At 43.1% G+C, this 16,239-nt stretch overlaps 1 protein-coding gene across 6 annotated transcripts in view; it reads right to left on the bottom strand.

Moving 5' to 3' along the window:
- LOC140481305 (protocadherin Fat 4-like) overlaps positions 1 to 16,239 on the bottom strand; it is a 158,476-nt gene that overhangs the window by 108,937 nt on the left and 33,300 nt on the right. For 5 of the 6 annotated variants that reach the window (XM_072577269.1, XM_072577270.1, XM_072577271.1 and 2 more), the window contains exons 4-5: positions 7,446 to 8,356; positions 129 to 303 (exon numbers count right to left, since the gene is read on the bottom strand). The exons of the other annotated variant lie outside the window; for it this stretch is intronic. In XM_072577269.1, the coding sequence (XP_072433370.1) occupies positions 129 to 303; positions 7,446 to 8,356 (1,086 nt within the window). The remainder of the gene's footprint in view (positions 1 to 128; positions 304 to 7,445; positions 8,357 to 16,239) is intronic. 6 annotated transcript variants of the gene reach the window in all.

The raw sequence follows: 16,239 nt of genomic DNA, 5'->3' as shown, positions 1-16,239 counted from the left end.
AGATGTAAGATGGAGTGATAAAAACTATCTCGTTGGGTGAATGGAGTAAAAAATATATTAGATATTTTTGATTGCAGAAATCATAAATCCTTGCTTTTAAGCGATTTTGTTAAGTAGTTTTCTATTACCTGCATCTGTGGCAGTCACCACCAGCATATATTCTGCTCGAATCTCTCTATCTAGACTCTGCACGAGGCTGAGACTTCCATTTGCTGAGATTGAGAATTTGCCATCTTCATTTCCAAGGTTAATCTGGTAGGTCAGCTTACTGTTGGAACCCAGATCATCATCACGTCCCAGTACCTGGGAAACACAGCAGGGTCAGACCAAGTAACTGTCTCCAATAACAATGTTTCAGAAGTGTTTCTGCACCATGTCAATGCATTTATCCTGAAAGTCCACTGCTTATAATATTTCATTGAATGTTTGAAGTGTTTTGTCATTTCTATCTACAGTTCAATCAGAGAATGATTTGTGTTAAAATATCAACTTCCAAACGAATTGATGCAAATGTCATAGTATTTTGACAGGTCTAAGACTCCTTTATAGTGAATTGTTTTTGTTACACTGTTACACAGACTTTATCTAATTTGATACTGAATACATATTGTGTTGATTTAAGTCACAGTCTACATTCTTGAGTAATCTCATTGTGACAAAAATGGCAAATCACCCTTAAGACTCTTCCATGTCACCTAACAAAAATAACAAGAAGCAATTCAACAACTGTATGTCTCTTTACAAATGGAATTCAGACTTTATGAACGGAGTTCTCAAAGGTATGAAAACTATTATAAATGCCTTTTGGAAATGGCTGCATGTTCACTAGCAGAGGATGGATAATAGTAACAAAAACAGAAATTGCTGGAAAAGGTCTGGCAGTGTCTGTAGAGAGAAATCAGTGTTAAAGTTTCGGGTCCAATAACCCTTCTTCAGAACTGATGGTAGCTAGGAAAAGGATGGTTTTTATACAGAAGATGATAGGTGGAGATAGAGGCCAAGGAGAGAGAAAATCAGTTGGACAGATGAAGGAGTGAGGCTTAAATATCTAGGAGAAAGAATAGCGCTATTAGTCTGGAGAATTGTGTGTGGTAGCAGTCTGGCAATGACAAAGCCTGGTGTGTTGGAGTGGGTGAAAATATGGGGAAAGGTGCTCAAGCCCTAAAATTGTTGAATTCGATATTCAGTCCAGAAGGCTGCAAGGTTCCCAAGTGGAAAATGAGGTGTTGTTCTTCCAGCTTGCATGGAGCTTCATTGGGGCACTGCAGCAAGCTGACGACAGAGATGTTGGTTAGTGAACAAGGTGGTTATTGAAGTGGCAACAACTGGAAGCTCAGGGTCTTTTTCACAGACAGACCGTAGATGGTCCACTAAGTGGTCACCAAATCTATTATCCATTTCCCCAATGTGGAGGAGACCACATTGTAAGCAATTATTAAAGTAAACTAAATGGAGTGAAGTGCATCTGGAAGGTATGTCTGGGGCCTTGGATAGCGAGTAGGGAGGAAGTAAAGGGTAAGGTGCTACACCTTCTGTGGTTGCAGAGCAAGGTGCCATGTGGCTGTAGGGGGGTTTGGGACTAGAGGAGGAAGGGATCAGGGTGCTCCATAGGGAACGATCCATGCAGATAGCTGACAAGGGAAGGGATGGGCATGATCATCTGGTGGTGATGTCTCACAGGAGGTGGTGGATGCTGGTGGGATGGTAAGTAAGGACAAGGGGGACCCTAATGCTATGGTGGGAGGGAAGAGAGGTAGTGAGGGCCAAAGTACAGGAGATGGGTCGGTCCTGGCTTAGGGTCCTGTCAAATACTGTGCAGGGGAGCCTTCAGTTGAAGAAGAAGGTGGTCATTTCGGAGGCCCCCCTATCAAAGTTCATATCATCAGAACAGATGTAATGGAGATGGAGGAACTGGGAGAATGGAATAGAGTCTTTACAGGAAGCCGGGTATGAAGATGTATAGTAACTATTAGAGTTGGTGGGTTTGTAGTGGATATTGGTGACCAGAAATGGAAACAATGATAGCGAGGAAGGGAAGGAAGGAATCAGAGATGGATCAGGCAAAGGTGAGAGCGGGTGGAAATTTGAAGTGAATTAGATAAACTTTTCTAATTATAGAAGAGAGAGGGAAGCAGCATTGATGATGTCATTGATATACCGGAGAGAGAGTTGTAGGTGGGAATAGGACTGGAACAAGGAATGTTCCACGTACCCAACAAAGAGACAGGCATAACTGGGGCTCATGCAGGTACCCATGGCCAGCCCTCTGACCTGAAGTGGGAGGAGTTAAGAGAGAAGTTATTCAGGGTGAGGATAAACTGGACCAGGCAGAGCAGGGTGTGATGGGTGGGGAATGGTTCAGGCCTTTATTCCATGAAGAAGCAGAGAATTCTGAACCCATCTTGATGGGGGATGGACATGTAAAGAGAATGAGCGGCCATGGAAAAGAGCAGGCGATTGGAGCGATATTGTACAAGGTGATAGTCAGGCCACAAACTGAAAATTCTGAAACTTCAGAGGAGTCATGGATTTAAGTGGGATGGGACTGGACTAGGGGAGAAAAAACTGATTGGAGATAGGAAGAGATGAGTTCTGTGGGGCAGGAACAGGCAGAAAGAGTGGGTCTGTTTGTGGATTTTGTAAAGGAGATAGAAGTAGCCTTTCTGTGCAGGACTGAGGGGCCTCTGTACTGTCTGCAGAACCACTTCAGATTAAGCTTCCTTAGACAGATATAAAAGATTGCATTATTCAAAGGCAAGTTGCTGTCCAAGTCCAACATTTATATTTCAACCAACATCTAAAATAGATTATTTGATCACACATCTTATTAATGTTCATGGGAACTTGTTATTCGTTAATTGGCCTGTTGTGTTTTTTCAATTAGCTGGAAGCATTTCCTTTCTTCATTATAAAAATGATGTAATTATGAAGAGAAATGTGATGCACAGTTTACGAAGGTAACACCTCAGACCAAACTAATGTTTCAGCTCAATATGCTTTTGGCCATGTTTTTTTTAGAAACTTTAGCATCTGAAGGAGCTGTCAAAAAAAGCTCTACTTGATGGCAGATACTCACGGTTGAAATGAAATTTGAACAGAAGCCTGAAAACATGCAACATGATGAAAAAAATCTTGAGGTCAAGCATCAGTTTAGCGCAAGGTGTTATCTTGGCAAAGGAGTTGAAGCTTTTGCTCGGAACAACCAACCAGAAAATCATTAAGGGATTGATTGCCCTTTAAATCACCTGTGAGCATTCACTAAAGTGGTTTAATGGCATTTCAGTCAACAATACTTAACCTTAGGGATATAGACAGGTTACAGGAATGGGCAAGTGAACTATAATGTAGGGAAATGTGATGTTCTGCACTTTTACAGGAAAAGTTAAGAAATGAATGTCATCTAGATGGAAAAAGACTGCAGGAAGCTAAAGAACAGAGGATTTGGGATTTCTTGTCTGTGAATAATAAAAAGTTAGCATTCATGTTCAGCAGGTAAGAGGGAAGGCAAAATGGAATGTTGGTCTTTGTTTCAAAAGGAATGGAGTGTAAAAATAAGGAGGTTTCGCTAAAGTGGTACAAGGCAATAGTCAGGCCACAATAGTCAGGAACATTGTGAACAGTTTGGGCCCCATATCAAAGGAAATTGGATGCAGTCCAGAGAAGGTTCACTAGGGGCTGATGCCAGGTATGGAGGTTGAGTAGGTTGGGACTGTACATGTTGGAGTTTCGAAGAATATGATGTGAACTGGTTGAAAGCTCCTTAGAGTACTTGATGAAGTAGATGCAGAAAAGTTATTTTCCCTTATGGGAGAGTCTAGGACCAGAGGGCATACACACAGAATATGGTGTCACACTTTTGAGACAGAGATGAGGAGGAATTCCTTCTCTCAGGGAATTGCAAATCAGTGGAATTCCGTACGACAGAGGGCAGTTGAAGCTGGATAATTAATTATATTCAAGGCTGAGGTAGACAGTGTTTTAATTTGGAATAGAATCAAAGGTTGTGGGGAATAGGCAGGAAAGTGGATTTGAGGATTATCAGATCAGCCATGATCTCATGGAATGGCAGAGCAGATTTGATGGGCTAAATTGCTTACTCTTGCTCCTTTGTTTAATGGCCTTCTATCTTTATGTCCTTCCCAACAACAAGCAGCTCTACTAGGAATAAATAAGCTGTGGCTGAAGATTTTGAGTGCTCCTTAAAACTATACCACATTATACTGTTGACTCAGTGCTGGAGGTTTGAAGAACACTTTTCAAGCACTTTGGAAAATTTCCTGGGAAACTTTATCAAGGTTTCAATACAATCAAGATTTCCTGTGGGCATCACTGGAAAAGATCAAGTCCTCAATTGTAACTTCATAGACAACTAATATGAGTTACCAAGAAATTGAGAGTGCTTATCATGGACATTTTGCGAGGGATCCCATCTAGTGTACAAGAGGAATAGAAGGGGGATGAAAGTAGGCAGATCAAAAGCAGCTTAAAAATGTGTTGCTGGAAAAGCACAGCAGGTCAGGCAGCATCAAAGGAACAGGAGAATTGACGTTTCGGCATAAGCCCTTCTTCAGGAATGAGGAGGGTGTGCCAAGCAGGCTAAGATAAAAGGTAGGGAGGAGGGACTTGGGGGAGGGGTGTTGGGAATACGATAGGTGGAAGGAGGTTAAGGTGAGGGTGATAGGCCGGAGAGGAGGTGGGGGTGGAGAGGTCGGGAAGAAGATTGCAGGTCAAAAAGGCGGTGCTGAGTCTGAGGGTTGGGACTGAGAAAAGGTGGGAGGAGGAGAAATGAGAAAGCTGGAGAAATCTGAATTCATCCCTTGTGGTTGGAGGGTTCCTAGGCGGAAGATGAGGTGCTCTTCCTCCAGGCATCGTGTTGCCATGGTCTGGCGATGGAGGAGGCCAAGGACCTGCATGTCCTTGGCGGAGTGGGAGGGGGAGTTTAAGTGTTCAGCTACGGGACGGTTGGGTTGGTTAGTGCGGGTGTCCCAGAGGTGTTCTCAACACGGATGTTTACTAAAAACCGACTGACTCCCACAGCTACCTAGATTACACCCCCTCCCACCCTGCCCCCTGTAAAAACGCCATCCCATATTCCCAATTCCTTCGCCTCCACCGCATCTGCTCCCAGGAGGACCAATTCCAATACCGAATAACCCAGATGGCCTCCTTCTTCATAGACCGCAATTTCCCCTCAGATGTGGTTGACAATGCTCTCCACCACATCTCCTCCACTTCCCACTCCTCTGCCCTTGAGCCCCACCCCTCCAATCACCACCAGGACAGAACCCCACTGGTCCTCATGTACCACCCCACCAACCTCCAGATACATCATATCATCCTTCGTCATTTCCGTCACCTCCAAGTAGACCCCACCACCAAGGATATATTTCCCTCCCCACACCTATCAGCATTCTGGAAAGACCACTCCCTCCGCGACTCCCTCGTCAGATCCACAGCCCCCACCAACCCAACCTCCACTCCCGGCACCTTCCCTTGCAATCGCAAGAAATGCAAAACTTGCGCCTTCACCTCCCCCCTCAATTCCCTCCAAGGCCCCAAGGGATCCTTCCATATCCATCAGAAATTCACCTGCACCTCCACACACATCATTTACCTCATCCGCTGTACCCGATGTGGCCTCCTCTACATTGGGGAGACAGGCCGCCTACTTGCGGAACATTTCAGAGAACACCTCTGGGACACCCGCACCAACCAACCCAACCACCCCGTGGCTCAACACTTTAACTCCCCCTCCCACTCTGCCAAGGGCATGCAGGTCCTTGGCATTCTCCATCGCCAGACCATGGCAACACAACGCCTGGAGGAAGAGCACCTCATCTTCCGCCTAGGAACCCTCCAACCACAAGGGATGAATGCAGATTTCTCCAGCTTTCTCATTTCCCCTCCCCCCACCTTTTCTCAGTCCCAACCCTCAGACTCAGCACCACCTTTTTGACCTGCAATCTTCTTCCCGACCTCTCCGCCCCCAACCCCTCTCCGGCCTATCACCCTCACCTTAACCTCCTTCCACCTATCGTATTCCCAATGCCCCTCCCCCAAGTCCCTCCTCCCTACCTTTTATCCTAGCCTGCTTGGCACAACCTCCTCATTCCTGAAGAAGGGCTTATGCCCAAAACGTCGATTCTCCTGTTCCTTTGATGCTGCCTGACCTGCTGCACTTTTCCAGCAACACATTTTTAAGCTCTGATCTCCAGCATCTGCGGTCCTCAATTTCTCCTAGATCAGAAGCAGCTACTGTTGAAGAGGGAGAACAGAGGAGAGGGGGATATGAACTCCTTCTCCTTTAAGGATACCCTCACAAATTTCCAGCCACCAGAGAGATATGTGCAAGAATCCCTGCTCACTAGATTCCAAATCCACACTGAAGTCAGCTGATGTGAGTTAGCCAATGGAGTCCACACATTAATTGGGGGTGCTTATTGTGTAGTGATAATGTCCCTACCTCTGGACCAGAAGGCCTGGGTTTAAGTCCCTTCATTCCTGATGAAGGGCTTTTAACCGAAAGGTCAATTTTCCTGCTCCTCGGATGCTGCCTGACCTGCCATGCTTTTCCAGCACCACTCTAATCTAGACTCTGGTTTCCAGCATCTGCAGTCTTCACTTTTGCCTGGGTTTAAGTCCCACCTGCTCCAGAGGTGTATCAAAACATGGTGCACAGGTCGATTAGGAATATCCACACCTTCATTGGAGTGAGTGTGATGAACCTGCAAATACTCTCCACAAATAAGCACTTGAGGGCTAAGCCTGTAATTGTCACCTTTAGCTCCTCCATCCACGTTCAAGTTGTGGTAATAAACAATTAGAACCAAAATTCATGCTGAAACCAGACTTCTTCCATTTTAATTTAATCCCTTACCTCTCTTCCAACCCTTCCTTATTCCTGGTGGCCATGTGTCTTAGTTTATTGTATAGCTGATTACTTGGGTGATTTGATGTTGGTTTAATTTTTTTTATATAAATGTCAAGCCCTTGTGGACCTTTGTGGCTCGGTGGTAATGTCCCTAATCCTGAGATAGGAGGTCTGGATTCAAGTCTCATTTATACTGGAGGTGTGTAATAAAAAGAAAAAGACTTTCAAATAAGTATTTTTTATGAACACAGCAACTATTTAGCACTTCTTTTACTGTGTCCTGCTGGACACTCTAACCACTTCCTATCAGCTTGATGATCTTTATAAATTCTTACATGCAGTTGTGGTCGAATTGACCAGGAGTGAAACTGACTAGACCATTGTATACTTCAACACCAGAAATTTTACAGAAATTTGCCTGACAATACAGTAATTGCTAAAATAGATTTCACATAGCTTGAATATCACTTTCTTTAGTTGGATTAAATATAAATAAAGGCAAGTATATTAAGAATCAAAATAGCTGCCACAGTACGCAAAGAAGATATTTTTCAAAAGTTAACCTGCTAAATACCTGATGCACAATTTGTGGAACTGTACTTGTATTCTCCATGAGATGAAAAGTCACTTGCATGGGCTGGATGATGGGTGCAAAATCGTTGAAATCCCTGAGTATAACATTGACAGTAGCTGTCCCTGACTTGGGACTCTTTCCATCATCCAACGCAAGTACCACAAAGGAATACCATGGAGTTTTTTCACGATCCAATTTTCCAGAAACTGAGATTAATCCCGTGACTGAATCAATGCAAAAGTCCTTGCTGCTAATAACATATCGAACTTGCCCATTTTTGCCTTCATCAGAGTCAGTAGCTGAAACGATGAGCAAATCTGAGCCACGAGGTATATTTTCATCCACTGTGACAGTATAAATGTTTTCCATGAAGCTAGGACTGTTGTCATTAACATCAGTAATGATTATTGTAATGCTTATTGAGGAAGATAGTGGTGGCTCGCCTTTATCTGAAGCAATCACATCTATCATAATCCTTTCTACTAGTTCTCTATCAAGATCTCCAATGATGCTAAGTTCTCCGCTTGTTGTGTTGATGCTAAACTTGTTCCTTGTGAGTTCCTGCAGAGAGTATTCAATCTGGCCATTGAGCCCACTATCCAGATCCACAGCAGAAACTGTCATTATTACTGAACCAATGGAAGTATCTTCTGGAATGTAGATAGTGTTCACAGTTCTAAACTCAGGTGTGTTATCATTTACATCATTGAGCGTCACCGTTATCCATGCACTGCTTGTGAAACGTGTCGAATCACATTGAGCTTGGTCAACAGCTTGCACAATTAAAGCATAGACAGATTGGTGTTCTCGATTTAATTTCTTTTCGACTGTAACTACAGCATTTCTGTCAACTGCAAACTGCCCATTGAGATCCCCTGAGATTATCTTAAATGTCAAAGCAGCGTTTGGACCTGGATAACAAACAAAATAAGAAACATTAAACAACATTTAATCATTCATATAACATTCGTACAGGGTATTTCCTACCCATTCCAAACTTCACTGCAAGACTATCAACGATCTCTATATATAGGCGATGGTGGTGTCATGGGAATGTCAATGGATTAATGATCCAAAGATCCAGGTTAATTCCCTGGGGCCTTGGGTTCAAATCTCTTTCATGAGAGCTGTTGGAATTTGATGAATAAATGTGTAATGTTAAAGCTAGCATCAATAGCTCTTGGTTATTAATGATCTTCAGGGGAGAAACTCCGCCATCTTTCTGACTCTCATGTGAGTCCAGACCCACAGCAATGTCTCTAAACCAGCTACACCTCAAAAATTGGAGCAGAGCAGGCCAGTCAGCTCTTCCAGCTATTCAAGGTGACATGGTGGCTCAGTAGTTAGCACTGCTGCCTCACACCACCGGGGACCCAGGTTTGATCCCTGCCTCAGACAACTGTCTGTGTGGAATTTGCACATTCTCCCTGTGTCTGTGTGGGTTTCCTCCAGTTTCTTCCCACAAGTCCAAAGATGTGTAGGTCAGATGAATTGGCCATGCTAAATTGCCCATAGTGTTAGGTTCATTAGTCAGAGGGAAATGGGTCTGGGTGGGTTACTCTTCGGAGGGTCGGTGTGGACTTGTTGGGTCAAAGGGCCTGTTTCCGCACTGTAGGGAATCTAATCAATATGATTGTGGCTGATTGTCGAACTGAATACCCTTGTTCCTTTTTTTTCCCATACCATATGATCCCTTTGGCTGCAAGAACTATATCAAACGCCTTCTTGAAAACATTCAGTGTTTTCACCGCGGCTGCTTTCTGTGGCAGCGACGCCGCTTCTAGGTGGCTCGAAAAGCACATAAGCACAAACAACAACCTGACATCATTCAAAAGCAATGGAGAGCAGCAGCCAGTCTCAAACATGGTGCTCCTAGAAGTCGTATAGTCAAAGGAAGAGGAAATGAAAGTTAAAAGGATCACAACAACTCATAAATACTGGAATACTAATATGCTTTTGAAATCACAATCACCAGGACATGTCAGCACATGACTGATCAAACTGTGCCAGGCCTGCTCCCAGTAGGATTAAACTGTTCTCCTGGAGTTTAAATTTGATGACAACAGCTGCATTCAATTTATGGATTATTGAATTGAATTTATTGTCACGTGTACCGAGGCTTAGTGAAAAGCTTTGTCTTGTGAGCAATACAGGCAGATCACACAGTTAAATAGCATAGATAAATGAATAATAGGTAAACAGCGGCAAAAAAAACAAAACACAGACACAGGCGAATGCTAAGGGTTTGTGAATCCATTCAGCATTCTAACAAGAGTAGAGTAGAAACTGTTAAAAAAAAAACTGATGGGTATGTTCAGGCTTCTGTACCTTGTCCCCAATAGTAGAGCTTGTAGAAAAGCATTACCAGGGTGGGATGGATCTTTGAAAATGATGGCGGCCTTTCCTTGACAGCGGGCCTGATAGATGAATTCTATAGATGGGAGGTTGGCCTTTGTCATTGTCCGGCCGGAGTTCACCACTCTCTGTTACTGTCTCTGATCTTGAATGGTACAGTTGCCATACCAGGTAGTGATACATCCAGACAGAATGCTCGCGATGGCGCACCTGTAAAAGTTTGCCATCATGCCAAATTTTCTCAGCTGCCTGAGGAAGAAGAGATTTTGTCGGGCGTTTGTAACCAGTGCGTCCACATGAAGAGTGCAAAAATGCTTGTTGTGGATGACCACTCCCAGGAGCTGACACTCTCCACTCGTTCCACCTCTGTGCTGTTAATGTGTAGGAGGGCATGAGTAACATCCCACCGAAAGTCAATAATGAGTTCCTTGGTTTTGCCAGCATTAAGGTTGTTCTCAGTGCACCATTTTTCCAGGTCTTCCACCTCCCATCTGTTTCATCGCCAAATGTGATTCGACCGACTATGGTTGTGTCATCGGTGCAATTGTAAATGGCATTAGTCTGGTATTTGGCGACGCAGTTATGCGTATACAGTGAGTACAGTAGGGGCATGTGTATGCATCCCTGGGGGGGGCTCCTGTGTTGAGTGTTAGTGAGGATGCACTATTGTCCCTAATCTTCACAGATTGTCACCTGTGGGTCAGGAAACAGGATCCAGTTGCAGAGAATGGGGCTTAGTCCGAGATCACTAAGTTTAGTAATCAGTCTCGAGGGGATAATACTTGAAGGCTGAACTGTAGTCAATGAGTAGTACTCTTATGCAGCTGTTCTTGGTGTCAAGATGTTCTAGGAATGAGTGAAGGGCAAGTGATATGTCGTTCTGATGTGGGTCTGTTGGTCCGATAGGCAAATTGGAGTAGGTCAAGAGTAGTGGAGAAGTTGGAGTCGATTAATGCCATGACCAGTCTGTCAAAGCACTTCATGATCACTGAAGTTAGGGCCACTGGGTAGTAGTCATTGAGACATGCTGCATGAGTCTTCTTAGGCACAGGGATGATGTTGGCCTTCTTGAAACAGACAGGGTCAGTGGCCTGCTGCAGGGTGTGGTTGAAGATGTCTGAGAAGACCTCTGCCAGTTGATCTGTGTATGCCCTGAGTGCACGGCCTGGTGCTCCGTCTGGTCCCATCGCTTTCCTTGGATTCACACAAAGGAAAACTGATCTGACCTCTGATGCAGTGACTGTTGGGATTAGATACAGTCTGACAGAAGTTTTAATAAATGAGAAGAAAACAAGAGTTTCACTGTGCCTTTGTTTTATAGGTCAAGTAATTGAAATTCAACATTTTCGAACTGACTCCAACCTCATTATACTTATCCCTCAGCTGATTTATTTCCTTCTGACTGGTCACTTTCATTGCTTTTCTAGGACATTGTGTATCCCCAACCATTACAAGATACATGCAAATAGGCACAGGCAGTTCCATTGGCATGTCAAAAATAAGTCAACTTGGAAGATCAGAATTGGAAACTGAATACTTAATCATAGATGTTTGCATAGCTGGTGCTTTTGTGATTTTGGTAGAGATTTTTATTACATTATAAAAAGACTGCAATTTAATACACTATAGGATAAAGATACATGCCATGTTAATTTCACATTTCTGTATCCAAATGACCAGGTTGCATTGTTGACTGATGCCTAACAAGTGGAGGCCAGCAAAAGCAGTCAACTCTATCTTTCAGATTCTGTTATTTCTGGACACAAATGGTGATGGTGATAATGTCACTTGTAAAGTCCGGATATGCATAAGGTTGCTGTAAAAATAGTGTTCAAAGGCTAAGGAGGAGGAGTGAGTCACACCAGCAGCTGTCAGGCAAGCAAGATTTCCTTTTAATGTGAATGAATAGTTACTCATTCCAGTATCCAAACATGAATAAACCAAAGTGAGAGACACAACCTGCCGGTAAAGATTTTGTTTCCTCTGCACAGGCAACTATAGCAGCATTAAACATTCATAGGAATAGCACCAACAGAATTGAAGGCATTGACATTGTTATCCGTAATGATTGATACAGTGTGAAAGGAACATGCTCCCGCTAAATGTTCAATTTCCCCCCCCCATCCGACTCTTGTACACTATTTTGTTGACGAGATGGACAGGCATTATAATGTTGATGACAACACTCCCTCCCTTCCCACTACTAATATGAACTTCATGAAATATGGTGGAAGAGGAGGCTGGAGGGTGCAGACCACTTTTATCTTACTCAGTCCTCCCCTTTGTCTCATTATAAGCATAACTGGCCCACAATGCGCTCTAAAGGATCAAGACAGATGACAGAGGGGTCTTTATCAAACTCCTCAATCCACATGAGGTGCACATTTTTCATCAAGTCGGAGAAGAGAGCAGACATTCATGTCAGGACAGAGAGACAGCAAAGCAGCCAACCCAGAAAGCTTCATTGTGTTGTGCTGTACTGCTCTCCCATTAATACCTTATTCCTAAACTGCACAAGCTTTTATCCATCTTTAACAACAAATTCCCTCTCTTCTCTTACACAGGTATCACAGGCACAAGCCAACTTTCACCAGGAAGAAGCTAACTTCATCTCCTCTTCCGACTCTAATGAAGAAACAACTGAAAGCCCAGAGGATGCACCAAGATGGTTTTCACCTGCACCTTCCACCAGCTCAGACACTTGCACCTCTGTGCATACTCTTAGGCTTGGGAATACAATCTGATGAGCACATTCCTGACACTGGTGAAATTTAACTTTAACCAAAAAAATACTGGAATTAAAAGCTAGTTTAATGGTGAACATGTGACCATTGTCAGTTGTCATAGAAAAAAGGTCTACTTCTCTAATGTCCTTAAGGGAAGCAAATCTGTTATTCTTAACCACTCTGGTCCACAGCAAGGTGTTTAACTTTTAGCTGAAATGGCCTAGCATGTCACTCAGTTCGAGTCCCATAAGGAATGGGTAATAAACGCCGGCCCACCCAAAGATGCCTACATCCCAGGAACAAATTACAAAAGAACACTGTGCAAAATTGTGATAGAAGCTGGTCTGCACACACCATTCCACATTTACATTCAGTTTGTGAAGGAAAGTACTGTATTAAGATTTCACACATCTCTGGAAGGAACGTTTAATTCTATGTTTCAGCTTTTTCAGGCAGCACACTGCCATTCAAGGTTGGGAGATGTACTTTGGACACGTTATGTGTGTGCACTCATAGTGGTTTGATCAGACAGAGGAGCTACATAAATCACTGACTCACACAAGTTCAGGACCATCCTAAGGGATTGTCAAGCATTCCAGGGCAACTTAACAGTCTGTTCACACCTCAAAACATTGAAGGGTTATCGATGAGGGAAATGTCAAAAGGAGATTCCACAGGGTTTCTCTCAAGCTGCCGGCAATTGTGAGAAATTTCACTGCAAAGTATTCAGATGTGAAACCCCAAGAGCAGCCTAAACAGTGACTTAACCTTGGTGCCATGCGATGCCAGTACATTGTCTCACTGACCGCTACTAGTATGAAATGTAATAAGCAGATAAGACTTCAGATAAATCAGATCAACCAAAAATGTCAATTGTGCAATCAGATGGATGATGAGTCATTTAGCTGGTAAATTTAAAAAAGTCGAAGACTGATTTTTAAAAAAGGCCCACATATCCTTTGTACTAAGCAGGGGCTGCTTGCTAGATTATCAACAAAATATTAGACAATTAAATGAAGTCCAAATCTAGTTCATTCATCCTGAAAGCAGGTTAGAATGAGGTTATCTCAAAGTCAATGATACCATTATCAAAAGATTGCTACCATAGAGTCATAGAGTCCTACAGCGTGGAGACAGGCCCTTTGGCCCAAACTGGTCCATGCAAACCATTTCCCTGCACTTGGCCTATATCTTTCTAAGCCTTTCCTATCCGTGTATTTTTCCAAATGCCTTTTAAATGTTGTTAACATAGCCGCCTAAAACACTTCCACTGGCAGCTCATTCCATATGTGTACTACCCTCTATGTAAAAAGGTTGCCCCTCAGGTTCCCTTTTACTCTTTCCTCTCTAACCTTAAACTGATGCTCTCTAGTCTGTGATTGCCCAACCCTGGGAAAAAGACTGAGTGCAATCACCCTTTCCATAGCTCTCATGATCTTCTACACTTCTTAAGATTCCTCCTCAGTGTCTTACACCCTAAAGAAAAAGTCCCAACCTTTACCAACCTCAGACCATTGAGTCCTGACAACATCCTTGTAAATTTTTCTGCATTATTTCCAGTTTAATAGTATCTTTTCTATAGCAAGGTGACTAAGCCTAACCGCAATACTCCAAGTGCAGCCCCACCAACATTCTGTATAACTTCCCAACTTCTGTACTCAGTGCCCTGACTAGTAAAGGCCAGTGTGCCAAAAGCTTTCTTCACTGCCCTGTCTACCTGTGACTCCACTTTCAGAGAACCATACACCTGAACCCCAAGGTCCCTCTATTCCACTACACTCCGTAAGGCTCTACTATTCACCATGAAACTCCTACCTTGATTCGACTTTCCAAAATGCAAGATCTCACACTTAGTCTCTATTAATGTCTATTTGCCATTTCTCGACCCATTTCCCAGCTGATCAAAGTTTTGCTGCAATTTTTGATAACCTCTCTCACTGTTCATAATACCGCCTATTTTAGTGTCATCAGCAAACTTACTAATCATGCCTTGTACATTCTCATCCAAATCATTGATATAGATAACAAACAGTAATGATCCCTGAGGCACTCCACTAGTCACAGGCCTCCAGTCAGACAAGCATCCTTCCACTATCACCCTCTGCTTCCTACATCAAGCCATTTATGTGTCCAATTTGCCAGCACCCCATGGACTCCCTGTGATCTAACCTTCTAGAGCAGCCTACTGTGTGGAACCTTATCAAAGGCCTTACTAAAATCCATATAACTGTGTCTACCACCCTGCCCTCATCAACCTTCCTGGTCACTTCATCAAAGAACTCTAAAAAATTTGTGAGGTATGATCTTCCTTGCGCAAAGTCATGCTGACTATTCCTAATCAAACCCTGATGAAGGGCTTTTGCCCGAAACGTCGATTTTACTGCTCCTCAGATGCTGCCTGAACTGCTGTGCTTTTCCAGCACCACTCTAATCTAGACTCTGGTTCCCAGCATCTGCAGTCATTGTTTTTACCTAATCAAACCCTGTCTTTCGAAATTCATTTATACCTTAACTCTCTTCTCAAGTAACTTATCTAGCCCAGATGTTCGACTTACTCATCTATAGTTTCCAGGTTTTCCTTGCAGACCTTCTTGAATAAGGACACAATATTCGCTACCCTCCAGTCTTCCTCACCCATGGCTAATGATGATGTAAAAATATTAGCCTGGGCCCCCACAATTTCCTCTCTAGCCTTTTCCAATGTTTGTGAATAAATCTGGTCAGGACCAGAAGATTTATCCACTTTCATGCATTATCCATTTAATACGTCCAACACCTCCTCTACTGTGATATGGACTGTCCACAAGATGTGACCGCTAACTTCCCCAAGTTCCCAAGTCTTCATGTCTTTCTCCAAGGTAAACACAGAGGAGAAATATTCCTTGAGGACCTTTCCTATCACTTGCGGTTCTACACATACATATCCAGTTTGGTCCTCAAGAGGTCCTATTCTCTCTCTAGTTATTCTTTTCCTTAAATATATTTAAACAGCCTCTTTGGATTCACCCAAATGTTCACAGCCAAGGCTATCTCGTACTCCTTTGCAGAATTACATTTTATTTCGCTCAAAAACTGCATGAATCCATGTAAGATTCTGTAAATCCATCTTTTAGATGAGAATTAGTCTGAATATTGTGGCACAGACAGTCTCACACAGGGCACCTCACATCTTCAATGCAATATCTGGGTCGACATGACACCAATTGTTAAAGTTCACTTGAAAATTTAACTTTAAAAAAGTTCTGTGATTTACATATGAAAGAACTGAAATCAACATGGTCATTCTGAAAGATGAGAGATTTAACAAACAATCCAGGTCTTTTTCAGTGTATAATTTCAGTTCCATCACACTGTAAACCTTTGCTATAAATTCTGCATCTTACAATCTTATTCTCTACAATCACCTGATGAAGGAGCAGCACTCGGAAAGCTCGTACTTCCAAATAAACTGTTGGACTATAACCTGTTTTGTGTGATTTTTAACTTTATTGACCGTATCCTCCTGTTTTTGGTCTCACTTGCACATGGCACTGAAAGTAGTCCGGAGGTTACCATCGACGACGTCCTTGTTTTTTAACTTTTTTCCTAGCTCTCTATAATCAGTCGGCAGGATCTCATCCCTATTTCTACCTATGTCATTTGTGCCAAAGTGTACAATGACTTCTGGCTGCTCACCCTTCTCCTTGAGAACAGCTGCTGCTAGACATCCTGGA

This window comes from Chiloscyllium punctatum, chromosome 9, assembly GCF_047496795.1.
Source record: "Chiloscyllium punctatum isolate Juve2018m chromosome 9, sChiPun1.3, whole genome shotgun sequence".
NCBI classification, from domain to species: Eukaryota; Metazoa; Chordata; class Chondrichthyes; order Orectolobiformes; family Hemiscylliidae; genus Chiloscyllium; species Chiloscyllium punctatum.
The sequence above is the reverse complement of the archived record's forward strand: the minus strand, read 5'-3'. Positions and strand labels throughout refer to the sequence as shown.